General features: G+C 41.0%; 1 protein-coding gene and 1 pseudogene across 8 annotated transcripts; both read left to right on the top strand.

Annotated features, from left to right (window-relative positions):
- Nucleotides 1–388: 388 nt before the first annotated feature.
- On the top strand, nucleotides 389–18,876 carry LOC307074987 (NACHT, LRR and PYD domains-containing protein 3-like). 7 transcript variants are annotated; one of them, XM_079735444.1, is made up of 19 exons: nucleotides 389–640; nucleotides 3,821–3,909; nucleotides 4,669–4,782; nucleotides 5,016–5,132; nucleotides 5,863–5,979; nucleotides 6,207–6,323; nucleotides 7,053–7,169; nucleotides 7,398–7,517; nucleotides 7,598–7,714; nucleotides 7,795–7,908; nucleotides 8,105–8,159; nucleotides 8,302–8,530; nucleotides 10,171–11,959; nucleotides 12,246–12,419; nucleotides 13,540–13,713; nucleotides 14,595–14,762; nucleotides 14,941–15,114; nucleotides 15,295–15,341; nucleotides 17,273–18,876. In XM_079735444.1, exons 2-19 carry the CDS (start codon nucleotides 3,827–3,829, stop codon nucleotides 17,821–17,823), a joined length of 4,377 nt encoding a protein of 1,458 aa, XP_079591570.1. In that variant the 5' UTR covers nucleotides 389–640; nucleotides 3,821–3,826; the 3' UTR covers nucleotides 17,824–18,876. The 7 variants fall into 7 exon arrangements, with proteins under 7 accessions (XP_079591570.1, XP_079591568.1, XP_079591569.1 ...); XM_079735442.1 differs by having other exon boundaries at nucleotides 4,666–4,782; nucleotides 5,019–5,132; XM_079735443.1 differs by having other exon boundaries at nucleotides 4,666–4,782; nucleotides 5,866–5,979.
- A 1,578-nt stretch (nucleotides 18,877–20,454) lies between these two features.
- Nucleotides 20,455–27,147, top strand: LOC307074264 (E3 ubiquitin-protein ligase TRIM47-like; annotated as a pseudogene). The gene is made up of 4 exons: nucleotides 20,455–21,507; nucleotides 21,847–22,076; nucleotides 25,773–25,801; nucleotides 26,970–27,147. The product of its transcript is annotated as an E3 ubiquitin-protein ligase TRIM47-like (transcript).
- The last annotated feature ends 646 nt before the right edge of the window (nucleotides 27,148–27,793 follow it).

Here is a 27,793-nt window from a genome sequence, read left to right as displayed (position 1 = left end):
GACGTCTCTGAAAAATGACTAAACAGTAGTACTTATGAAGCCGTTTTGCAAAGCCATGATTTATTACTCTGTTTTTGCATGTGGAACCACTAGGGAGCGGTGAATCCATTATGGATTGACCGCGTGTGTGTGTGTGTGTGTGTGTGTGTGTGTGTGCGCGTGTGTGTGTGTGTGTGTGTGTGTGTGTGTGTGTGTGTGTGTGTGTGTGTGTGTGTGTGTGTGTGTGTGTGTGTGTGTGTGTGTGTGTGCGTGCGTGCGTGCGTGCGTGCGTGCGTGTGTGTGTGTGTGTGTGAGAGAGAGATAGTTGAGAGGTTCCTTGTATACTACATAACGTCATAGTTACTATTTAGGTTGCATTTAGGTCTGTATTCGCGTATTTGCCATTGAAATAGCATTTGGTTAATCGTTGTTCTGGCTATATAGCCTACCTATTTGGCGGGTTTTTGGTTGACTGGGCGGATCTGGCAACAAAGGTCGAACTATATGGCTGTAATCTGATAAAAGGCGTATGTAAAAGTACTGACATAAAACGAAACTTAAAACTGCGCCCAAATGAACATTACGTGGAGGGACTCTTTCTGAAGACAAAAAACAACAACATATAAACGACAAAATCCCACAAGCCCCAAAACATTATAAAGTGAGTACAATGAATAGAAAAAGAATGTGACGAATTTTTACTCTGAGAAATTGGATTGTTTCCTCACCTGTGACGCTTCTCTGGGACTCGGGTTCGTCCCAGAAACACACACACACACACACACACACACACACACACACACACACACACACACACACACAATACTTGACAGACTTTGGGTGGGGGATTTGGGGGGGGGTCGCAATTGTGTGTGAATTGGGGGGACAGAAGTGCGCATTGGTGTATTGCACTCAGCGCGCGACTCCGAGAGCTTTGTTGAACAAGGAAGCTACACACGCAATATGCCAACAGTGTTTTTTGTTCCTTCTGTCTGAAACCAATCGCATATGTTACATAAACGACATTGCAATGACATTTTACGCAAGGCCATAATAACATTTACCTTAATAGGCTACAATACATTGTTGTGCCGTCGACTAAAGAAGTTCGTCATCGTAAGTTCAATGCACACCTTCAAGCCGGAAGCCCGGCCTGTGGCTTGGCAAGTCGACTTTTTTCGATTGCAAAATTTGGAGAAAGAATGGGGTCAAGTCCTATGTAGGCCCAGTTGCCATTCTCCTCAAAACAATACGTGTACGTTCCACTCTGCTGTGAACGCAGATATAGTTTTTGACACACAATCTTACATCGTATCCATACTATATCCCTACAGACAATGTGAAATTGTACATGATACTAAATCCACCCTAAGAATTCAGTACCATTGCAATGAGAACATCTGGTATATATCCCTAAAATAATTGAAAAGGTAAGTCTGACAATGTAAAAAGCCAGTCAGTCCACCATACCACATTTGTATTTTCAAAGGATTGCATAATAGAGATAACTTTTTCAGCACCAAATAATAGATATTAATATAATAATAAGTATGTATGAACATGTCCGATTGACTTTGTTAGTTCTTGTGTGGTTACTATTCTAACCTGTGGTGCTCCTAACAACCTGCTGCTTAGGGATCCACCGCCTTTTGCTGCAGCTCCTTTGCTGCTTCAGTATTCTGTCTTTACGTGGTGTCTTTGCACTGTAGCAGATTTCAATATCATGATTTTCAAAAAAAGACAAGATAACAAGATATCAAACCAGATAAACAGTTTAATTGTGGCCTATAACTGCAACCTGAGCCGATAGTCAGATTTATGTAGTAGTGTGCTAGTGGGCTTTGAATCAGGAAGGGATATGCAAAGGTATGCAGCATGTTTCATATTGTTTTCTCAAAACATGAGGATGTCCTTTATTAAGAAGTCAAAATGTATAGACCACCAACCTACACCGCAGAAGACTAATAACCTAAGCTAATTTCCCAAAGAAGTGACATGTTGTTTTAAGTTGGCTGCTGGTCGGGAGGCAGAGAGCCTAAGGATAATAATACAGAGGATACAGCAGATTAATCTCAATAGCGGAGTTACCGCGACTATTGCGTTCATTTTATTTGTAATGCTACCATTTTAATTTTGAATGCCCAAAAACTACAGCAGGCAGGCAAATGTGATGTCACATTGAAAGCCCATGAAGTAGACGAGGCTTCATTGACAAGGCTCCCAACTTTACTTCTGTATTATTACTTTTAGACGTTTTTTATTCCCGAATAATTGATTCACACATTCATTTTAAATTTTTTAATTTTACGAAGCATTGATAATTTAATTGGTCACTCAAAAGGGCACTTTGGACATTTAGAGCCAAATGGGCAGTTGCTCGGTCACCAATAGCCCCAAACATTATTAAGGTGATGACAAAGAATAGAAGATTTTGTATGCAAAAAAAAAATGTTACGTTTGGGTTTGTGTGTTGGAGGAGACCACTACAACCTGCTGAACTTGAATACAAACTTGCTTAGTCTGCTCCTTTATCTTCCTAATTATGTCAATATGACACAATGATGACGGATGACCACCTCAAACTGTTTTATTGGTAAAAGTTAACCAGAGAGAGGGATTTATAGGTTTAAAAGCTCAATTTACAGAAAAACACTCAGCAGGCAAATAAACAGAAACTTCAGGAATTTACACAGTGATGTGAGGTATGCGTGCTCCAGCTTAACCTACGTCACCAGTCCCTTCAGAACCCTGTGACGGGGCGCATAGCTACCGTCACGGTAGCGATACGCTACATACAGGAGACTGAGTGTGGGTTTGTCTTGTTTGTTTATGTATTCCGTTACCTTCATACTGTTTTAAAATCATTCATCAAACATGTCATTTATCATATGCACTACGACAGTTTAATACAATCTTGCAAGTACCATCCTTACAACTTTCTGTTTCTTTCTGCTTGTTTCCATTTACCATTAACGTCACCTGTTTTGTCGTAATAACCACTCGTCTTATGTTTATATGAGGGTTGGAGCACCGCGTCACCAGGGTTTATATCTACGTCAAATCTTCCGGGTAAACCGGAAGTGACCCCGAGTTATTATTTTTATTTTATTGCTGTCTTTTTACATTTTGGCTATGCCAAAATATAGCAATGGTGCACAGTTTATAAGGTTAATTGTTTCTCGCTAGTTGAGGATAGAACGGAACTTGTTTTAAAGCTGTTGTGTAACTGCTCTGGTAAACACCCCTGACGCAACGGGAAAATTGGTATGCACCAATTAGCAGCGGGGGTTAGGCCTACTTAGGCCGACGTTCAACAGTGGTTCGGGGAAGCTGATAGAGAGAGGACTTATGCCTGTATATTGCTCTCCTGTGTTGGACTTGTTTAAAGGTCCGGTTTCCTGAAATTTTGACTTATGTTTTTTTTTTGTGACTCTCAAGCCTATTTGATATGCTGAGTCAACCTTTTGTATATATATAGATTTTTTTTATGTTTTTGTTTTTTTGTTAATTTTTGTTCTATTTTTTTATCGCCTTAATGGCCTTAAATTGGGATAAATAAAAGATCCCATCCTATCCATCACTCCTCGTCTGCTCCTGAGTGTTTTTTTCATCTAGTTCAAGTCGCTCCAACACATCTACCCTTGACAAACCCTTACCGGATCGTGACTCCATCTCCTTCAGTTATTTTCTCTGGGTCAGAGAGAGAGTAAGAGAGAGAGAGATGATGTGCGAATACTGTATGTGAAGTGAAGTGTTCACTACAGGCATGTGATCTCATGTTTGGTGCTCAAATAAAATCCACAGAAACAATATGTAGTTGTGTTTGTGTCCACGTCTCCAGGCTACCATGAATGAGGAGGGAGAGGAGGGGAGTCCTACCTCTAAAACCCCTCTGTCTGGGGACTATGGCCGCCAGAGCCAAGCAGAGAGGTAAGAAGTTCTGTAACTGCCTGTGACTGTTATGCATCTCAGAGCAGCGATATATCATGAGACCTTCATTAGTCTGAGTAAAAGCTGTTTGTGTGTTGAGAACCCAGGGTCTTTTTAACATGAAGACCCATAAAATAAGCCCTCCAGACACTTCTTTTCGTTGATAATCGCGAATTGATCGTGCCCACGAATGCCCGGAGCAATGTAACAGCCCAAATGGCTTCCATGTTATTGGCTAGGGGCAGTGTGACAGTTCCAAATCAACATTTTTTAACCATTAATAATGCTCAAAATAGCACCAAACGTCTGCAGTAGCATGACTAGGGTCCCTACACATAAACCGATTCGTGAACAACTTAGTTAGCGTACCGGGAGTTTATTAAAAAAAACTGTTTGCCAGGTAGCAGGTATTCGACTTGTGTGGACTTCCTGGAAACATGGACTTACCGGTAAGGCACAGACTTGGAAAACAGTTTTTTCTATTAAACTCCCGGTACAATAACTAAGTTGTTGATGCTTCGTTTTATGTTTAGGGACCCTAGTCATGCTACTGCAGAGGTTTGGTGCTATTTTGAGCAATATTAGTGGTTAAAAAATGTCGATTTGGAAGCGTTCACACTGCCCCTAGCCAATAACATGGAAGCCATTTGGGCTGTTACATTGCCCCAGCTTTTTTTGTGGGTTTTCATGCCGAAAAATACCCTGGGTTCAAATTTCGCCGGAATTACACTTTAATCCTGGTTCTTGTTTTTCTAGAAGAGTCCAGCAGGAGAGGGCAGATTCCCCTGGACCCAGCTGTGTCTCCATGAAGAGTGACTGGTCTATGGATCACCCTGCTACGTTTAAAGATGGATGCCCTTCCAGAGAAGAGAGGCAGGAGTTCCAATCAAAAGATGAAAACAGAGCAGCTAGTTGTTATCACACGCTACCGATACTGATGTTTAGAAGTCATGAGAAATACATTAGGTGTGTGTGTGTGTGTGTGTGTGTGTGTGTGTGTGTGCGTGCGTGCGTGCGTGCGTGTTGAGAAAAGGTAAGGATTATCCAAGATTATTAAAACACAGCATCTACCAATCCGCCTTACATTCCTGTTGTTGTTTTTCTAGAAGAGTCCGGCAGGAGAGAGCAGACTCCCCTGGACCCAGCTGTGTCTCCATGAAGAGTGTCAGCTCTATGGATCCACCTGTTAAGTTTAAAGATGGAAATCAGTCTATTGAGAAAAGGTAAGGATTGATCAGAGATTATAAAAAGACAGCATCTATTGAATATCCTTAAATTGTAATTGTAAAAATTGAACCCAGGGTCTTTTTTGACATGAAGACCCATAATATAACCCATCCAGACACTTCTTTTCGTTGATAATCGTGAATTGAGCGTGCCCACGAATGCCCGGAGCAATGTAACAGCCCAAATGGCTTCCATGTTATTGGCTAGGGGCAGTGTGACAGTTCCAAATCAACATTTTTTTAACCATTAATAATGCTCAAAATAGCACCAAACCTCTGCAGTAGCATGACTATGGTCCCTACACATAAAATTATTCGTGAACAACTTAGTTAGTGTACCGGGAGTTTATTAAAAAAGACTGTTTGCCAGGTAGCAGGTAATCGACTTGTGTGGATTTCCTGGAAACATGGACTTACCAGTAAGGCACAGACTTGGAAAACAGTCTTTTTTTATTAAACTCCTGGTACAATTACTAAGTTGTAGATGCTTCGTTTTATGTTTAGAGACCCTAGTCATGCTACTGCAGAGGTTTGGTGCTATTTTGAGCAATATTAGTGGTTAAAAAATGTCGATTTGGAAGCGCTCACACTGCCCCTAGCCAATAACATGGAAGCCATTTGGGCTGTTACATTGCCCCGGCTTTTTTTATGGGTTTTCATGCCGAAAAATACCCTGGGTTCAAATTTCACCGGAATTACACTTTAATTCTGGTTCTTGTTTTTCTAGAAGAGTCCAGCAGGAGAGGGCAGACTCCCCTGGACCCAGCTGTGTCTCCATGAAGAGTGACTGGTCTATGGATCACCATGCTACGTTTAAAGATGGATGCCCTTCCAGAGAAGAGAGGCAGGAGTTCCAATCAGAAGATGAAAACAGAGCAGCTAGTTGTTATCACACGCTACCGATACTGATGTTTAGAAGTCATGAGAAATACATTAGGTGTGTGTGTGTGTGTGTGTGTGTGTGTGCGTGTGCGTGCGTGCGTGCGTGTTGAGAAAAGGTAAGGATTATCCAAGATTATTAAAACACAGCATCTACCAATCCGCCTTACATTCCTGTTGTTGTTTTTCTAGAAGAGTCCGGCAGGAGAGAGCAGACTCCCCTGGACCCAGCTGTGTCTCCATGAAGAGTGTCAGCTCTATGGATCCACCTGTTAAGTTTAAAGATGGAAATCAGTCTATTGAGAAAAGGTAAGGATTGATCAGAGATTATAAAAAGACAGCATCTATTGAATATCCTTAAATTGTAATTGTAAAAATTGAACCCAGGGTCTTTTTTGACATGAAGACCCATAATATAACCCCTCCAGACACTTCTTTTCGTTGATAATCGTGAATTGAGCGTGCCCACGAATGCCCGGAGCAATGTAACAGCCCAAATGGCTTCCATGTTATTGGCTAGGGGCAGTGTGACAGTTCCAAATCAACATTTTTTAACCATTAATAATGCTCAAAATAGCACCAAACCTCTGCAGTAGCATGACTATGGTCCCTACACATAAAACGATTCGTGAACAACTTAGTTAGCGTACCGGGAGTTTATTAAAAAAGACTGTTTGCCAGGTAGCAGGTAATCGACTTGTGTGGATTTCCTGGAAACATGGACTTACCAGTAAGGCACAGACTTGGAAAACAGTCTTCTTTTATTAAACTCCCGGTAAAATTACGAAGTTGTAGATGCTTCGTTTTATGTTTAGAGACCCTAGTCATGCTACTGCAGAGGTTTGGTGCTATTTTGAGCAATATTAGTGGTTAAAAAATGTCGATTTGGAAGCGCTCACACTGCCCCTAGCCAATAACATGGAAGCCATTTGGGCTGTTACATTGCCCCGGCTTTTTTTATGGGTTTTCATGCCGAAAAATACCCTGGGTTCAAATTTTGCCGGAATTACACTTTAATCCTGGTTCTTGTTTTTCTAGAAGAGTACAGCAGGAGAGGGCAGACTCCCCTGGACCCAGCTGTGTCTCCATGAAGAGTGACTGGTCTATGGATCCACCTGCTACGTTTAAAGATGGACGCTCTTCCAGAGAGGAGAGGCAGGAGTTCCAATCAGACGATGAAAAAAGAGCAGCTAGTTGTTATCAGACGCCACGATACTGATGTTTAGAAGTCATGAGAAATACATTAGGTGTGTGTGTGTGTGTGTGTGTGTGTGTGCGTGCGTGCGTGCGTGCGTGTGTGTTGAGAAAAGGTAAGGATTATCCAAGATTTTTAAAACACAGCATCTACCAATCCGCCTTACATTCCTGTTGTTGTTTTTCTAGAAGAGTCCGGCAGGAGAGAGCAGACTCCCCTGGACCCAGCTGTGTCTCCATGAAGAGTGTCAGCTCTATGGATCCACCTGTTAAGTTTAAAAATCGAGATCAACAACCTGCCAAGAAAAGGTGAGGTTTTATCAAATAAAAGTTCACATTTAAAAACATCCACAAATCCTTGCTACCAGATGGTGTTTTTCTTTTTCTAGAAAGATACAAGAGAGAGCAGACTCCCCTGGACCTAGCTGTGTCTCCATGAAGAGTGACTGGTCTACGGATCATCCTGCTACGTTTAAAAATCGAGGTCAACAACCTGCCAAGAAAAGGTGAGGTTTTATCAAATAAAAGTTCACATTTAAAAACATCCACAAATCCTTACTACCAGATGGTGTTTTTCTTTTTCTAGAAAGATACAAGAGAGAGCAGACTCCCCTGGACCCAGCTGTGTCTCTATGAAGAATGACCACTCTATGGATCACCCTGCTACGTTTAAAGTTAGACGCCCCTCCAGAGAGGAGAGGTAGGAGTTCCAAACAGACAATGAAAACTGACCAGTTAGTTCTCATTCGACTGTATTGATACTGATTTTAAGACTCAGGCGACATAAATTGCATCCTGTGTGTGTGTGTGTGTGTGTGTGTGTGTGTGTGTGTGTGTGTGTGTGTGTGTGTGTGTGTGTGTGTGTGTGTGTGTGTGTGTGTGTGTGCTCTCAACAGGTCAAAGGTTACCAGTGCTCGGTCTCTACAGCAGCATCAAATAGAGCTGATCAAGGTGTGTAAATTGCCAACAAGACATTTGACTTCCACATTTGGCTTCTCTCTTTAGAACATTGGCAAGTTAATCTAGGACATATGCTTCTGATGTCCTCAGTTAGTTCAGCGTAAAGTTCTCATTGATGTATGTTCTTTTCCAGAGGGCTGAGGAGAATGCACACACTTTTCTAGACAGGGAGCTGAAGAAGCTCTGGAGGATTCTCTTCCCTCATTACCCACAATGCACAGAGAGTGAGATAGAGGAGGAGGTGGAGTTAGATTCGAAGAAAGAGGAGCAGAGGTGGCGCGCGAAAGAGGGAGTTCTAGGCATTGCAAAGCTCTGCCTGACGGAGATGAACCAGGAGGAACTGGCTGACACACTGTGGGGCGGTAAGAGACACGTAATTTTAAGGGCAGAAGAGACTCTTACTTTGAAAAATAAATAGAGACTTATTTTAGTAGCAGTAAGAGACCTTGGTTACCCTTGTTGTTTCAAAGCATACATGGTGGTGCTTTCACTAGACAGTTAATATGTATTTAAGTCTTCTTGGGTTCTCTCCATGGTGGTGCTCACACTAGTCAGTTGATAATATGTATTAAAGTCTTCTGCGGTTCTATACATGGTGCTGCTTTCACTAGTCAGTTGATATGTATTAAAGTGTTCTGCGGTTCTCTACATGCGGGTCTACGTCTCATCCAAGTTACCAATGACGAGTCCTAGCCAATGAGAGGTAGAGTAGGGCGGGTCATGACTTCGCCCTCTGTCTGCTAAACTCTGCTGCTGCTGATAGACCACCTTGTGCAGCTTGTTTGCTCGCGCAAATGGCTAGCTCCACTTCCAGGCAGCGTGGAGAACACACTTACTGTTACTTATACAAGTGATTATGCGGGTGATAAGGTTAGCTTGTCAACTTAAAGAGCTAGTGAAAGTACGGTTTTAGCTCAAATTCGAACACGTCATGTAATCCTAATGGTTTCGACCCACGAAAATGTTGCGATATTTTATCAGTACCGTCAGTGTGTAACTGTAATGAGTGTTATAATGAGGGAACTCAGATGGAACAAGCTCAACGCGTCATCCCACGGTGCTCTTTGGTCACGAACAGTACGCCACCTGCGTTCGCAGCAGAGTGGACGTACTGTTTTGGGGAGAATGGCAAAAAGGATTTGGCCCTATTTTTCTTTAAATTGGGGACCTCTTTCAGTCATAGTGCTAAAAGGGCAGAGATAACTATGTTGATGATCATATAAGACAAATTTCCATGAGAAAAGAAATCGCAGATACAAGAGTATCTGACCCGTGCCATGTTGCCTGTAAGGGTGGTTAGTGTAGTTTTATGTGTCAGTGTCACTTTGTTAAACAGAGTTTGTTAAGAGTTTGGTTGGGGCGTGCATTGCTCTTATTCTTTCTTTTCTGGCAAAAAAATGTTGTCACCTTTTTGGGCCATCACCAGTTTGCCCCCCTGTTTTAACAATGAACATATTCAGCAGCTATTTAAAATTTTGAACGAAGGAGAAGTATAGCAACAAATAAAAACAATAGCTTATTTACCAATAATGGGTTGGTAAATGAACATGAGTAGGAAAATTCACTAGAAAAATACAATAAATTGTGCGTTCTTGTGTATGAAGTTGCATCGCCATGCACAAAGGGTATGGCATGAGTTCTCAACTGCTTGATTCTTTATTATTAATTTGTTCCTATATCTATGTAAGCCTTATTAGAAAAAAGTTTAATCCCAGCTGCGCTTGGCTGCTGAGTTGACAGATTCGAGCCAGGCCAATTTAGTATAAAGTAGAAAACAGCAATTGAGATCTGATGAGTTTGTAGTTTGACCGCCAATTGTATTCTGCTTAAATGCATTGCACTGACTGTTTAATGCTGTTAAATGCAGGTCAAAAATAGCACTCATTTAAATTGTTTTTTGTCCATGTATGCAACTCGCAGCTAAAGAAAGATTCATAATTCTACAAATCCTATCGCCTCGGAAATAAAATGTATAATGTCTTTCTTTTTTTTCTTTTTTTAGGAATGGAAGCTGTTGAGTGCCAACGTCAAATCAAGTCTCATCTGAAGAAGAAGTTCAGTTGTGTGTTTGAGGGAATCGCTAAAGCAGGACAGTCAACAGGTCTGAATGACTTCTACACAGAACTCTTCATCACAGAGAGAGGCAGTGGAGAGGTCAACATGGAACATGAGGTCAGACTGATTGAAAGAGCTTCCAGGAAATCAGTAAAGGAAGAAATACAAATAAAATGTGAAGACATCTTTAAACCCTTACCTGGACAAGATCAACCAATCAGAACAATGATGACAACTGGAGTGGCTGGCATTGGTAAAACCGTCTTAACAAACAAGTTCACTCTGGACTGGGCTGAAGGCAAAGCCAATTACCTACACTTCACATTTCACTTCACTTTCAGAGAGCTGAATTTACTGAAAGGGAAAGAGTTTAGCTTGGTGGAACTTCTTCATCACTTCTTTCCTGAAACCAAAGAAGCAAGAATCTGCAGATACGATCAGTTCCAAGTTGTCTTCATCTTGGATGGTCTGGATGAGTGTCGACTTCCTCTGGACTTCCAGAGCAACCAGATCTGGACTGATGTTACAAAGCCGACCTCAGTGGACGTGCTGCTGGCAAACCTCATCAGGGGCGACCTGCTTCCCTCCGCTCGCATCTGGATAACAACGCGCCCTGCAGCAGGCAATCAGATACCTGCTGAGTGTGTTGACATGGTGACAGAGGTAAGAGGGTTCACCGACCAACAGAAGGAGGGGTTCTTCAGGAAGAGATTCAGAGGAGAGGAGAAACTTGCCAGAAAAATCATCTCCCATGTCAAGGCATCACAAAGCCTCCACATCATGTGTCGCATCCCAGTCTTCTGTTGGATCATTGCTACAGTTCTGGAGGACTTATTTAAAACCTCCAAGAGAGGAGAAGAGGTGCCCAAAACCCTGACTCAGATGTATATCCACTTCCTGAGGGTTCAGTCCACACAGGGTGACAGGAAGTATCATGGGAGGGCTGAAACAGATCAATGTCTGAGTTCAGACAGCAGGGAGATCATTGTTTCTCTTGGAAAACTGGCTTTTAAGCATTTGGAGAAAGGCAACCTGATCTTCTACAAGGGAGACCTGGAAGAGTGTGGCATTGATATCAGAGAGGCCTCAGTTTACTCAGGGGTGTTCACCCAGATCTTCAAAGAGGAGTGCGGGCTGTACCAGGACAAGGTTTTCTGCTTTGTCCATCTGAGCATCCAGGAGTTTCTGGCTGCCCTTTATTACGTTATCGTTTACGTCCTTGGCATTTTTGTCAATCCACTCTCGGAAGAAAAACAAACCTCCATGGAAGATGACCTCCTTCTCCTCTACCAGAAAATTGTGGACAAGGCCTTACAGAGTGAGAACGGACACCTGGACTTGTTCCTTCGCTTCCTCCTGGGCCTCTCTCTGGAGACCAATCAGATTCTCCTAAAAGGTATGTTTGGAACGATAAGAAGTAGCCCACTGACCAATCAGAGAACAGTTGAATATATCAAGCAGAAGATAGGTGGAGATCTCTCTCCAGAGAGAAGCATCAATCTGTTCCACTGTCTGAATGAGCTGAACGACCGTTCTCTAGTGAAGGAGATCCAACAGTCCCTGACATCAGGAAGTCTCTCCAGAAAAGATCTCTCCCCTGCTCAGTGGTCAGCTCTGGTCTTCTTCTTACTGTCATCAGAAGAGGAGCTGGACGTGTTTGATCTGAATAAATACTCTGCTTCAGAGGAGGGTCTTCTGAGGCTGCTGCCAGTGTTTGAAGCCTCCAAAACATATCTGTAAGTAAACAAATAAAATCTATAACAATACACACGACACAATGTAGATAATACTATATTATAGAAGTAATAATGTAAACAAAACCTCCCTATAGGTTTACTTATATCTATTACAATGCACACAACACAATATACATAAAACTAGAATAAAAAATATAAAGGTAAATTATATTCTCAGAGTTCATTTCAAAGACCAAATAAAATAATATTATACATAACATTGTACATCTAATACATACAAACATAGCACAATTCAACTAACATGTTCTGTTTATTTTGTGTGAAGGCTGAAAGGCTGTGATCTGTCAGAGAACTGCTGTGAAACTCTGGCTTCAGTTCTTAGCTCCAACTCCTCTAGTCTGAGCGAGCTGGACCTGAGTTCCAATGATCTGCAGGATTCAGGGGTGAGGCTGCTCTCTGCTGGACTGAATAATCCACACTGTACACTGCAAACTCTCAGGTCAGTTAACCTCAATGTGCAAACAGTGACACAAGGTTCCATATCAGAAGACAATTCTAACTTCTTAACTACCGCCCCCTTGTTTGAGAATGTCCTCCTAAATTACGTCTAAACATGTAATCTTATAACTCAGTAGTTGTTACGACAACATTCATGCCTGTGGGATCATTGGAAAATTTTACACCTTGCTGTTAAGGTGAATATTCTAATACATCCATATGCTTGCAAACTTACCATTAAATATAAACACAATATAATAATAGAGCACCCCCCAGGTGGTAGTTAACAGATAAATAAACTAAACTAAATACATAATTTTCATTAGAGTAAAAACACAATTCTATTTTGCAAGATCAGTATATGGTATGTGTTCTGCCCCTGGCATTGAAAGTGTGTTTTTTGTAATGTATGTGGCATAGGTGGCCTGTACCTTTAAGAGGGAATGCTCTAAGGGAGGGGCTGCTAGTTAGGTGACCGGAAGTCACAAGCATGTTATTCACATAGAGAGCATGCAGGATCGACAGCTTGATCAGCTCTTCCATTAAGATGCAGTTCTACATCTTCTTGTTTGTTAAAGCAACGTCTGTAAGTATTATCTTTGTTTTCCATGTGTTGAATTATAGATTTACTTCTTTATGCTTACTGTTTAGCTTTATTAATACTTTATGTTTGTATTGTGTTTACAGTTTCACGAAATTACCATTAAACTACATGAGTAGTCCTCAACACGCTGTGGAGTTTTTTGGGAAATGTTTAACTGAGTGGATAGTTAGCTTGCTTGGCTAGCGAGCCCATTACAGTATGCGTTACATTCAGTTTGATTATGATGGTATCAAGTGTATGTTTTATTTAATCCTTATTCTTCTCATTATCTTGTAGTCCGACATAAAAAATAATACAAAATAAAAACAAGAAGTTTCTTCTTAAACTTTATTTTTAAGGACAGTATAATATGTTTTGCTGAATATCTTTACATCTTTTTGTCTTCAAACCATTAACGTTTAGAGATCTTACTTTTTTACATTGGCTTATCTTCTCTTTTATAAATCTTTAAAAAAGTGAATGATGTGTGTTCTTTTAAGCACAGTCACTAACATGTTCCTGTTTATTTTGTGTAAAGGCTGAATGGCTGTAAACTGTCAGAGAGATGCTGTGGAGATCTAGCCAAAGCTCTCTTCCACAACAAATGTCTGAGAGAGCTGGACCTGAGTACCAATGATCTGCAGGATTTAGGAGTGGAGTTTCTCTGCTTTGGACTCTCTCATAGTCCCTTCTCTGGACTGGAAACTCTCAGGTCAGTTTTAATCAATGTGCAAACAATTCAATGCGCTAATCAGCTTATAACTCAGCACCTCTGATGGCCACATCTAGACTCTGGTATCATTGGAAAGTTATACCTTTTTGATCAGGTGGATATTCTTGTATGTCCATATGCACAAAGATGTTTAGAATGTTTCAAAAATATGTTTAAAATGTTTCAGAAATGTTTCAAAAAAATATGATCAGAGATCTTTAAAATGTGTAAAATATGATCAGAGATGTTTAAGTTATGATCAGAGATGTTTAAAATGTGTAAAATTATTAAAAGATCTTTCAAAACACAGGGATTTAGAAAAAAAATTGGGGGGGGGGGCTCAGCTAGAATTTGTTCTCTGAGGGGGGGCTCACTCTCTCATACTTTGAAAACCCCTGCTTTAATACATATTATCAACTGACTAGTGAAAGCACCACCATGTATAGAACCCCAGAATACTGTAATACATATTATCAACTGACCAGTGAAAGCACCACCATGTATAGAACCCCAGAAGACTTTAATACAAACGCTACGTTATGAAACTGACTTATGAACTGATAAGTGAGAGCACCATCATGTAAATTAAATCCTGGGGAGAACCCTAGAACTCTTTAATAAATATGATCATTTTAATAATTATTATCACCCCCATTTGGTTTAAAGTCTGCCAGCACTGCTGATTTATTTGACATCTTGACAACAGCTCTGTCGGTCTTGCCAATTCTCATACAAGACGCAAGTGTCAAAATAGTACCGGATTATTTGAATGATGTTCTAATGTTGAAATACAAAACTAACAAAGGCTAGTTTGGCTACTAAAATATTGGGGACAAGCCCCACAAAGTTCCTAACATGTTCATGTTTATTTTTGCTTGAAGGCTCAATGGCTGTAATTTGTCAGAGAGATGCTGTGAAGATTTGGCCTCAGTACTCATCTCCTCTAGTCTGAGAGAGCTGGACCTGAGTACCAATGATCTGCAGGATTCAGGAGTGAAGCTGCTCTCTGCTGGACTAGGGAGTCGTTTATGTACACTGGAAACTCTCAGGTCAGTTTTACTCAATGTGTAAACAGTTACAACGAAAGGTTCCATAACAGAAGAGTTTCAAAAGATTGACATCTATGAAAGTTAAAATTCAATGGCCGAATATGTAATACTCATTAGAATTCAGGTTGAACAAAGTGTGTGTGTGTGTGTGTGTGTGTGTGTGTGTGTGCATGCATAGGTTGTCTGGCTGCCTGGTCACACAGGAAGGCTGTGTTTCTCTGGCCTCAGCTCTGAGCTCCAACCCCTCCCATCTGAGAGAGCTGGACCTGAGCTACAATCACCCAGGAGGCTCAGGAGTTTCGCTGCTCTCTGCTGGACTGGAGGATCCACGCTGGAGACTGGATACTCTCAGGTATGGAGAGGACAGCTTCCCACTCAGGGACAAAGTCTCCTACAAGGATTCAACCACCTGCTATATTAAATGGTTTAAAATGTAACTCATGCTGTGTAGAAAGCTATGAGACAGCAGATTATGAATGTGACGATTCCATGTTTAAAGACAACCTGCTGCTTTCACTTTGTTTACCCCCAGTGCTGAGAACAGTGGAGTGTGGAGGCTGAAACCAGCTCTAAAGAAGTGTAAGTTTATGTTCAGTTTGATTCATCACAAAACACCAACTATTTAGAGGGAAAGTCCATCCAGAAAGCAGTAGGGGTAGTCCATTCAAATCCTACTGGGAATGAAGATGATGGTTTATTAATACTGTAAATGAAAACAATTAAGCTTCCTTGTATAAAATCCAATAGGTGTTATTCTCGTCATACTATTATTTATTAATTAGGATATGTATTATTGTGATGATTATTAGACATAATCATATAATAATTATGACATTAACAGTATTAATAATAGTTGTAATAGTGTTTAATTATAAGGCTTATTTATTATTATAAATACTATTTTGATAATAATAACTAATTGTTAATATATTATTATTATTTAGGCCTATCATTATATAATCATAGTAATTCTATGTTTATTTTATATTCAGAACATAATACTATTATTGTTGTTGCTGTTATCATGCTATTGTCTTATTTAATTCAGGTTATTATGTTGGACATAACAAGATAATAATAATAACTAGAAAATGCATTCCCTGCAGAAAATGCAGTGAGTGCTGTAGTACAAAGTGAGGTCGAAAATATGTTTTGATAAAGCCACATAGACGAAGACGTAAAGAAAAGTTAAATGGCTTAAATAAAGTGAAGGGATTTGAACAGTTCAAAAGTCTAAATGGAGTAAACAATGTAAACATGCACACTATTTGAAAAAATGTAGATGGTTGGAAACAAATAAAGTGACAGCTGAACGAAAAGTGCAAAGCATTGCTAAAAATGCAGAAATGTAAACAGAATTTAATTGAAGAATCTGAAAGGTCAAATGTTTTTGAAGTGCACTGCTAAAAAACCTGGAAGCTGAAATCCAAAACTGACAAAACGGACATAATTGCATTATCTGAAGAAGCAAAGTGCTGAAATACGTTGTTACAATTGTTACAAAAGCTGGAAGCTAAACTGTAATACTCTCAAAGATATTAGTAGTGGTACTAGCTGTAGTAGTAGTAATGGTAGTAGTAGTAGCTGAAGTAGTATTAGTAGTTGCTGAAGTAGTAGTAGTAGCTGAAGTAGTAGTGGTACTAGCTGCACAAACGATATGCCATATGAAAGTTATGGTATTGATTGATGTTTGTAGAAATAATTATAATTATCCCGCCTTTCTCTTTTAAAAAACAGCCGAAATTCTATGTACTCGCCTAATGCTAATTTTTCCAGCCTAATGTGATTAAAAGTATTCCAATTGGGCGGGAAAAATCGCCCAATCTGGCAATGCTGCCTGAACGTCGTAAAAGTAGCCCAATTGAGCGAGAAAAACTGCAAAAAAAAAATAAAGGTCATCGAAATTCTGTTTTTTGTTAAACCTTTCAACTAAGGTTAACGATAAACAAGTGACCAAGTTACGAAGGCTGAAGTAGCAAGAATTGGCGGACGGCTCCGCGATCCTCCCATTTGACTTCCAGTGTAAAAAATAGTATTTTAAAAGTAGAATATCTTAAAAGCATAAAATATTTTAAAACCTGAAAAGAATCGTGCGATTCCAAGATAATCTGAACATTTTAAATTTGGAATGGAGTCTCTAGGTGAAAAATTTAGGAAAGAGATAGGTCCCAAAGTTTGTAGAGAATAAAGAAGCAAGAATAAAACTTAAGAAGAACAATAGTTGAGCGCTGTATGCAGCACTCACCTATTAATAATAATAATAATATGAATATAATGACACATGTATTTCATATCGCTCCTATAAACACAATACCTTTTGAATATGAATAAATTCCACCCCGCCTAATATCCGATGGTAGCCTAAGTTTCTATGTAGTACATTCAGAAGTATTCAAGAAAACAGTACTGGTCATCACCAGTACTGTTTTCTTGAATACTTCTTGACAAGATGAAGATGATGACGATGAATAATGGGATAGCAGCCTCATCATGTCTTGTTCTCCCGTCAGATGCCTGTGAACTCACACTTGACCCAAACACAGCCCACATACGACTCTCTCTGTCTGAGGACAACAGAAAGGTGACGTGGGTTGAAGAGGACCAGTCGTATCCGGATCACCCAGAGAGATTTGACTACTGTGAGCAGGTGTTGTGTAGAGAGGGTCTGACTGGCCGCCGTTACTGGGAGGTAGAGAGGAAAGGAGATGTTGGTATAGGAGTGACATACAGAGGGATCGCAAGGAGAAAAGTGGGTGCTGACAGCAAGCTTGGAGGAAACGGCAAGTCCTGGAGTCTTTATTGTTCTAATGATGGTTACTTTGCCCGGTACAATGACAGAAGTACATTGATACGTCTCCCTCCCCCTGGCCCTAACAGAGTAGGAGTGTATCTGGACAAGCCTGCTGGCACTCTGTCCTTCTACAGAGTGACCCCAGATGTAGCAGGGTCCTCAGACAAACTGACACACATCCACACCTTCCAGTCCACATTCACCGAGGACCTCCTCTCTTGGTTTGACATTGGGAGCTCTGGTTCCTCAGTGTCTCTGTGTCGGTTGTAGTGACATACACACTCACTCACTCACTCTTACATAAAAACACACATTTGTACATAGTGAATAAAAAATTCACGTAGACACACAAACACACTTATGAGACACACAAAAGACACTTATAATAATAATAGTAGTTCGTGTTTGAACTACTGGGCAGAGCAGCAGGGCTAAAACTAAAGCCTATGCAAGGAATTGTCTGCTCGCTCCTATAATCACAATAGCTTTTCTGTATATGAATGAATTCCACCCCGCCTAGTATCTGGCAGTAGAGTTTCTAATCCCAGCCCTAGTGTTACTCAAATTGTGTATTTTTCTTACATATCTTCCTCATCGTCTTAATATATAGACTATATATATCGTGTGTTACGATGCAGAGTCCTGTGTTTGTTTTCCTTTTTGTGTTTAATAACCAAGACAATCTTTTAGTTCAAGTTTTGGTATACTTATGTTAAATTTTAACCTTTGAGATTTGTTTCTCATTTTGCCTGTTTTTGTTTTGCTGTTGGATTTTTTTGTATGTGACAGTCGCTGCTTCTTGGAATAACGTGATTTAATTTACTACGTCAATACACTTATTTTTTCAGAAGCATTAAATTCAATTTGGCACACACACATAGTAATGGTAATGGTAATATAGTGAGTAGTTGTTTTTTGAAGTTTCTCATGAAATGTTTGTGAGGACCCGTTATCTTGGATTATATGCATCTGGACCCACAGAGAGATAGGCCTACAACACTTTTATATTCGTATTGATTTAAATACTTGCACACAACTATATTCCAAATGCCACATTTTAGTTGTTTCTGAAAGGTTTAGAATGATAGATCTTCCATAAGGTTAACCAAGCAGGTTCCACAAAATAAAAATGGAAAATGATTTCATTCCAAGCAGATTTTATTTTATTAATTAATAAATGCAAGTAGCCTTGCGGAAATTCTGATGATGTTCCTGTTGTGAATTACTTTAAACTGAATAGACTTTTTTTTTTTAATGTGTTTATTGTGTTCATGTAAGGTTTTTTCTTCTCTATTATACTTGTTAATAAAGCATAATGGTGATTCACAACTCAGTGAGCCAATTGAATCTTGTGTGTTCAGCCGATGATTCTTCCCGTTTCTTCATTTAAAGCTTAGCAGATGTTTCTCCAGAGATCAGCTCTCTGTTGGTTACCCTAGCAGCCCACCTGGAATGTCCTTCCATTAACAGTTCAAAGATTTAAAGATAATAATAGAAAATAAAAGCTTTCAGCTATAGCTCCTCCCTGCCTTGGTACCTCCTTCATTGTTTTCCTTATTAGTTCCCGGTCAAATCCCTTTCATTACTCACCTCAGCAATGGAGCTCTCACTGTCCTGCATTATTCCCCTGCCTCACTCTCAAGCTAGATGTCAAGAGAGGTGGTGGAGTGATAATTATTTATTGAGCAGCATATATAATTTCTCATTCATAGTCATACTGAATGTAAATACAACTGATCTGAAATACCAGGCTGGGACATTGCAAATGAGGCTACCCAAAGTTCCAAGCAGTAAGCCCAGAATTGCTCCTTAAACAACTATCTGATGGGGAAGCAACTGCAAACAATTTTGTGACCCCAGTTTATGCATGGGCCAGCGAGGCTATTAACTGTCAAAACGGGGAGCCCCTGGCCATTACAAGGGACTCAGCTGTAAGCTAACTGAAGTTAACTGATTAGTACCACATTTATTTTTTTATTTTCATTGTAACATCGTAAACCCTTGAGGAACTCACTAAAATTGACCACTCAGACCACTCAGTTGAGAAATTATACCATCATTGTGCTTTTATCCAGGAAAACCCAAGCTCCCTTGTTTCTTTAATCTAGGCCTCTCCAATATGGCGGCGACGTTGACATACGATCCAAAGGCCAACACGGCGTTTATGTGTGTGTCTATGGAGGAGACGACGTGTTCAGGAAACGAAAGTTAACCCGAAACCAAAATAACAGTACGTGGAGGAACTTGTGAGAACAAGAACAACACTTTTTTTTTTAAAACAAACTAGCGTCTCACATTATAAGGCGAGTACCTTTTCTGACGTCACGGTGGGGGCGCGGTCTGTGTGGGCGCGCGGAGTTCCGGATGGGCAGCGGTGGACTGCAGCGCACTCGGGAAAGCTGGGCATTTCGAACTCTTATCGTACAACGCCACGGTGTGTGTGGATGGTGAAGCGCCGTCGGAGCAGCAATTTGTTTAACGAAAGATGTGAAAGAATAACGTAAATAACACACTTATCCAAGTTACCAAGACAAGTCATACAAGTGATGACACATTAACTTTCTCCTTCCTCCTCACCCATTTCAAACTTTATCAGGACAGCTCGTCTATTTTATCTAAAATGTATTCAAACTTTTTCATTTTTACGATTTGTTTAACTATTACACTTTATTTGTTTCCAACCATTTTACATTTTGAAATGGTGTGCATGTTTACATTGTTTATTCCATTGAGACTTAAACTATTCAAATCTTTTCACTTGATTTAAGCTATTCAAATCAACATTTATTTTACGTTTTTAACTGTCGCTTTATTAAAACATATTTTTAACATAACTTGGAACAACAGCACTATTTTTTGCAGGGAATTATCTTAACTAACTAAAACAAATGTTTTCTAGGAATGGCCTCTGCTAAAACGTCCTGGTCTAAAGAGAAATTTTCATGTTCCATCTGTCTGGATGAGTTCAGAAGCCCAGTTTCCACACCATGTGGACACAACTTCTGCAGAACCTGTATTACAACGTTCTGGGATGGCCAAGTCCGGTAGAAATGTCCTTTTTGCAACAAGCTTTTCCACACTAGACCTGATTTACGGGTCAATACCCTCTTATCAGAGCTGGCCGCTCAGTTTAGAACAACGTTACGAGTAAAAGAGCAGCCTTGTGTTGAACCAGCAGAAGTTCCCTGTGACGTCTGTACTGGGACCCAGCTGAAGGCCGTGAAGTCCTGCCTAGTGTGTCTTATCTCTTACTGCCAAACCCAACTGGAGCCACATCAGAGCTGCACGCCTGAAGAAACATCGGCTGGTCGAGCCTATGGACCGTCTGGAAGACAGGATGTGTAAGAAACACTAACTACTTCTGACACACAAGTGTATGTGTGTCAGTTCTGCACAGAGGGTGACCACAGGTCCCATCCTGTTGTACCTCTAAAGGAGGAATATGAAGTGAAGACAGCCCAGCTAGGGAATTGAGGCTGAAGTTCTGTAGAGGATCCGGGAGAGAAAACTAAAGATTAAGGAGATCAAAGACACAGTGGAACTGAACAAGAAAGACGCAGACAGAGAGATAGCCAAAGGTCTGCAGGTCCTCACTGCTCTCAAGCGCTGTATTGAAAAGTGCAGGCATGATTTCTACCGAACTGTTCAAGAGAAACTGAAATCCACAGAGAAACAAGCTGAAGGCCTCATCAAAGAGCTGGAGCAGGAGATAAAAGATCTGACCAATAGAAGCTCAGAGGTGAAGCAGCTCTCACACACTAAAGACCACCTCCACTTCCTCCAGACCTTCAGATCCCTGAAGGATCCTCCACCCACCAGGGACTGGACGACGGTGGAGGTCCGTCCTGCTTCATACGTAGGGACCTTGAGGAGATCCCTGGATCAGCTGGAGGAGACACTGATCATGGAGATGAAGAAGGTGCCTGACCTGAAATCAGCTCTTTTGAAGTATAAGTTTCTCTTTTGTTTGATTTATCACAACACACGCCAACTATTCAGATAGGAAGTCCTTCCACACAGCAGTAGGGGTAGTCTGTTCATTCAAATCCTGCTGGGAATGAAAATGATGGTTGACCTCATGTGGGTTTATTTTCAAATAAACCCCAGAACAAATTTCGCTTTCACTTCTTTATTTTTTTCCTTCTTTATTTAGCAAAGAATAATCAATTCTCAGTACTGTATGCTTTAATGCACTGAAATAAAATGCTTACACACTTAAATGCACATACTGGGGAATGAGCTTTCTTTCTGTGTGGATAAATAGCCTTATCATGCCTTCTTTTCCCTTGTTGCCTGTAAACTCACACTGGACCCGAACACAGCCCACAGACATCTCTCTGTCTGAGGACCACAGAGAGGTGACACAGCTTGGAAAGACACTGAGATATCCTGATCACCCAGAGAGATTGGACTACCATAGAGAGATGTTGTGTAGAGAGGGTCTGACTGGCCGCTGTTACTGGGAGGTAGAGTGGGCAGGAGAGGTTGAGATAGGAGTGACATACAGAGGGATCACAAGGAGAGTAAGGGGTGATAAAAGCATGCTTGGAAACAACGTCAAGTCCTCGAGTCTTTATTGTTTTGATGGTGATGATGATAGTGATGATGTTGATGATAGTGATGATGATGATGATGATGATGATAATGATGATGATGATGATGATGACGATGATTGTGTTTACAAAACAAAACACACTTTTTCTATAACAATCATACATCTCCCTCCCCCTGGCTCTAAAAGAGGAGGGTTTATCTGGACAAGCCTGCTGGCACTCTGTCCTACATAGTGTCAGTTTCATTGGGGTCCTCAGACACACTGACACACATCCACACCTTCCAGTCCACATTCACAAAGAACCTCCTCCCTGGGTTTATGTTACAGGGTGATGGTTCCTCTCTGTCTCTGTGTCAGTTGTAGACACACACACACGTTTGTACATAGCTAATAAGAAATACATACGCACACGTTTGTATAAATTATCAATAAAGACACACAATCACAAGTTTGTGTAAATAAATAGACATACACATAAATACATTTATAAATGTACTTTATAAACACAAACACATGCTTGCATGCAGGTTATAAAGCAGCAGGTGATATTAGTATCTTGTGGTGGTTCGTCTCTGTATTGAGCTGGGGAGTATACCACGAACCTCGCTGAATATACTCAGGCTTTCTTGGGAAAACCTGTCTCGACAGACGCAACTCGCAATCAGAGTTAAATGGTACCCCAACGCTCACGGTTTTCCGCTTTAGGTTCAATGCGCGTTCACATAAAAGGGGCGTTTATCGTGTCATTTGACTCACCCTTATGCAAAATGAATCGAGCGAGAGCGGTGTATTTCACCCAAGACGAGCAGTGTATTATTATGAATTCCTACGAGGAATTCAAAGTCGAAATCACAGCCAAGGGGAACACGGTTGCCCATAATAAGGCTAGGCTGGCGTGCTGGCAAAAAATAGCCGACCGTGTTAATTCGTAAGTGAAAAGATTCTGCATATTGTCTAAAAAATATCTATCATGTATCATCATGCCTTTTACCCCCATAGCTGTGGTGCCAGCACGCTCCTACGAACATGGGGCTAAGTCAAAAATAAATATAAAAATATTATTCAATGTGGTAAATTGTAAGCATCCATTTGAATAATTTCAGGTGAATCTAGCCTATGACTTGCAATGGCCTAGGCTCCAACCTTTAATCTCATGTTGATTACCTGTAGCAAATAAAAAGAAAACCCAAATTAATACGACTGGGAGGGGGACCGCTCCACCGCCCTTCACCACTTCGGAGGAGCTGGCTCTCGCCACTAACGAAGGTCGGCAGATGATGGTAGGAGTGGAAGGGGGGATGTCCTCTGACCCCACTGCCTCGACATCCAAGGCGTTTGTAATGAGTATGTATTCATGTATTGGCAATGGACATAAATAATTGTCTTGCTAATCAAATGTGAAATGATTGAGTGTAAATTAATTGTCATTTTTAGTTGAAGGTACAAACATTATTTTGGAGGAGCCGCCGACAATCAATCTCCAATCAGAGGTATATAACTATCAAAGCAAAGTGTCACGTATTCTTCTAAATGTTTAATTTTTGGAAAGAATGTCCTATAATAGGTTTCCCTGATTCTTTCAGGAGACTCTGTCGGCCTGTGACTCCAGGGCGACTATGGAGGTGATTTTTCTTAACAATTCTCAGCTATAATATGAATTTGTAGAATAAAAAATGCCAAGGCCTAAGTGTGTCACTGACATAGCGGTTATGTAAGGGATAATGGACAACACGGCACTTGACTATCCAAGGTTAATGTAGGCCTACGTTGAACGTGGGGCCACCTTTGAACTTTCTAAAGAGCCATCACAATGGGGAAACTCAACCGAGCAGTGCTGTAACTGTTTCACATGACTCTTCCTTTTGATCATTTATTCTATAGAGGGAAATGGCATTGGATAGGCCATCCACCTCCACCTCAACCTCCTCAAGGCCTTGTCGAGGGACGGACAAGGTTTTTATTTAGGTTATTCTTTTTGTAAGGTGCGCCACAAGGCTTTGACCATGGTAACTGAATTAGGATTTTAACCCATAATTTCTTTAAATTGGAACAGACACTATAAGGGCGCTGTACAAGCGCAACTTGGAACTGGACAACGATATTAAAGTCTTGGTGAAAAAAAATTGAAGTTCGAGATCCAGCTCCTCGAGAGGGTAGGCTATTATTTTTATTACCTAGATTTTCTTTGGTTAAGCTCGACTGACTACTGAAATAATGTTATTTTTTCTACTTTCACAGCAACTGCATGGCGATGCGACGGCTAATAAATAAAATAATTGAACACGAGCAAATGTTTTTCCGTCCATTGTATTTGTAGCAGCCTTTGACATCGAAATAACCGGAGAGTCTTTGACGGGTGCAATATTGAAATTTATGAAATTTACGGAACACCACAGATTAGGGAATTGTAAACAGGCTGTCACTCCAAAAAAAAAAAAAAAACCTCCACTCAGGAGGTTTTATTTTACCTGAAAGTGTGTTAAATCCTTCCTTGACAATTTGACTGGGCAAGAAGCTGGGAAACGCCACGAACATATTAAGCAAAGTATTGAGCGCAGCTAAAACCTTGCGAATAGCACGACACACCGTATTTTTGCCAATATGTTCTGCATCACCAACTGCATGTAAATATGTGCCCGTGTCAAAAAATCGCAGTGAAACACAGACACACTGCGCAACAGTAAGTGCACGGCTTCTTTGTGTAGCATTGCCTACATACGGTCCAACAAGGACGATCAAATAACGAATACTGTAACGCCCATTGAAATACTCGAGACTCCGGCTCCTTTTACTGATGGTTTAATCACACCGTAGAACTACAATACAATACAGACATGAAATTAGTTTAACACACAAACAATTACCCAAGAGCACACAAATCCTCCACGGCAAACAAAAAGGAAGCAAAAACAACACTAACCACTTTGCCTGCTTGTAGCCAATGGGGTTAACTTAAATCTCTTGTTGCCTGCTTGAAACGTAAATCCTTAGAAAGTATATAGAACGTAAATCCTTAGAACGTATATAGAACGTGGCTTGTCTGCAGCTGCGACACTAGCTTCTAGAAGCTTCTCGGCGAAAAAACGAAGAAGAAATAAAACATACATTTACGAGAAATAACACGAGTCCACCTTGAGGTCAAAGACCGAATTACATATAATACCCCACAGAGCAGGAAAACACTGCCTGCAGTTACACTCCCACCATCAGACAACGTATGATTTCTAACAGACTTAACATAGTGAACAACGTCTTTCCCAAAACAAACCATTGCATAATCAGACAATGTGGTTACATCACTTTCACGAAATGAATTGACCTTTTACTCAGCTTCAAGCAAAAGTACAGTTTTATGTATGGACCTTTCCAAATATAATGGTCTAGTTGTGTATGTGCCTTTACTGTCTCGTGTTGTGTCACTAAGCAGTAGTTTGAGCTTTCTGACTTTCCCATCAACTCCTGGGAAGACTTCGGTAACCCTTGCCATCTTCCACTGATTTCTGGATGTGGCATCATCTTGCAACAGGACTATGTCATTCACTTTGGCATTTCTCCTCTCCTTGTTCCATTTACTTCTCTGTTGCCGACTCAGCAAATACTCCTTTCTCCACCTGTTCCAGAACTCATTTGACAAGAACTGAACTCTCTTCCACCTCTTCTGCAGATAGAGATCTTCTCTAACGAACTCTCCAGGTGGCGGTTCAATGATTGACGATTTCATTGTCAGAATATGATTTGGCGTCAAAGGTTCTGGTCCTGATGGATCATTGAGATGCTCTGTGGTCAACGGTCGACTATTCACTATAGCCATTACTTCATATAGGAAGGTTCTCAGTGAAGAACTGTCTAGTCTTCCTGCAGACTGGTCTAGGATGGATGTAAGGACACTTCGGACCGTTCGTATCTGCCTCTCCCAGACACCACCCATGTGACTGGAAGCAGGTGGGTTCATGACAAAGCTGCATCCCAGTTCTTTGACACGTTCTTGCTCGATTTCTTTCATAAGTTCCTTGAATTAATTTCGTGCACCCACGAAATTCGTGCCTTGGTCACTTTGAAGCTGACTTACATTGCCTCTTAAAGCAATAAAGCAACGCAGCGCGTTGAGGAAGGCATCAGAGGTAAGGTCATCCAACATCTCGATGTGGATAGCTCTTGAGCACATGCAGGTAAATAGGACCCCATATCTCTTGTGCTCTTTCCTGCCATCCTTCACATAAAATGGTCCGAAACAGTCCATACCACTGTATGTAAATGGAGGGGTGGCTTCCATCCTTTCTAGTGGAAGGTCGGACATTTTTTGTTCTTGAGTACACTTTCTAAACTTCCTGCACTTAACGCATCGGAAGATAAAGGATGACAGTTCACTGCTACAACCAAGAATCCAAATTCCGTTTGAGCGTAGTTCATTGATGGTCATTCCACGACCTTGATGTAGCACCTTCTCGTGGAAGTGCTTAATTAATAGGCGAGACACATGATGCCCTTTTGGAAGGATAGCTGTGTTTCACGTGGGGATGAAGTGCTACTTCTGTCAATCTCCCTCCCACCCTCAGGATATCGTGACTGTCAATGAATGGACTTAACTTGTGCAGCTTAGTTGAGTTATTCTCAGGCAGCTCTTTGCTTTGCTTCAGAGATTTTATTTCTTCACTGAACGGTTCTCCTTGAACTGCATGGATTATGAATTGTTCAGCTTCCTGTCTTTCTTCGAGTGTAGTAACTTTATCAGATCCTGTCTTTGGACCCTTTATCTCCTTTGAACACCGCTTAAGTCTTGCTATGGCTCTTACCGCTGTCCTTAAGTCTGAAAACTTCTGTAAACGATCTGACAGTGACCTTTCCTCCTGTGCTTCATTAGTGTGAACCTGTGCTCCTTTGAGTTCTGGGTCCTCGTCATCAAGCTCTCCCACCTTAATTTCTTCTTCCTGAGGGAGTTCTCTTTGCCACAGGAAACTCGGTCCTGTAAACCAGTTGGACTCTACAAGCTCCTTTACAGTGCGCCCACGAGAGGCATGGTCAGCTGGGTTCTCCTTTGAAGCAACATAATGCCACTGACTTGGCTCTGTGCTGGATTTAATCCGCTGAACGCGGTTGGCTACAAATACGTGGAACCGCCTTACGTCATTATTAATGTAGCCAAGAACAACCTTGGAATCAGTCCAAAAGTATTCACATAGGCCTTCCAGTTCTAGTTCACGCTTAAGCATATCGTTTGTTCTTGTGGCGACTACAGCAGCTGAGAGTTCCAGTCTTGGGATTGTTGTCACCATTGTTGGCGCAACTCTTGCTTTCCCCATAACAAGAGCACAATGTGGTTCTCCAGACTTGTTAACAGCTCTGAGGTACGAACATGTTCCGTAGCCAGACGCACTAGCGTCGCTAAAATGGTGTAATTCGTACTGCTGAACTTCCTTGATAGTCAAGGGTACATAGCATCATGGTATCTCAACTGAAGACAGATTGTGTAGATCTTGTAACCAAGCTTCCCAACGCAGCTTGAGGTCATCAGGAAGTGGTTCATCCCAGTCCATCTTCTCCTGACACATCCTTTGCAGGATCTGCTTCCCGATGAAAATGAAGGGTGCAACAAATCCAAGAGGATCAAAAATTGAGGCCACTGTTGACAATACTCCTCTTCTGGTAAAGGGATTTTCCTTTACCTCGACTCTGAACTGGAACTTA

Source organism: Pollachius pollachius (genome assembly GCF_949987615.1).
Source record: "Pollachius pollachius genome assembly, chromosome: 4".
In the NCBI taxonomy this organism is placed as follows: Eukaryota; Metazoa; Chordata; class Actinopteri; order Gadiformes; family Gadidae; genus Pollachius; species Pollachius pollachius.
This window is presented reverse-complemented; position numbering and strand designations above follow the sequence as displayed.

What these genes read in the sequence shown, in the direction of transcription:
- LOC307074987 (XM_079735439.1), top strand. Translation starts at nt 3,827, where the DNA reads ATGAATGAGGAGGGAGAGGAGGGGAGTCCTACCTCTAAAACCCCTCTG. An exon ending in AATCAGTCTATTGAGAAAAG is followed by an intron (nt 5,133 to 5,862) that starts GTAAGGATTGAT and finishes TTGTTTTTCTAG; the next exon opens with AAGAGTCCAGCAGGAGAGGG. An exon ending in CGCTCTTCCAGAGAGGAGAG is followed by an intron (nt 7,170 to 7,397) that starts GCAGGAGTTCCA and finishes TTGTTTTTCTAG; the next exon opens with AAGAGTCCGGCAGGAGAGAG.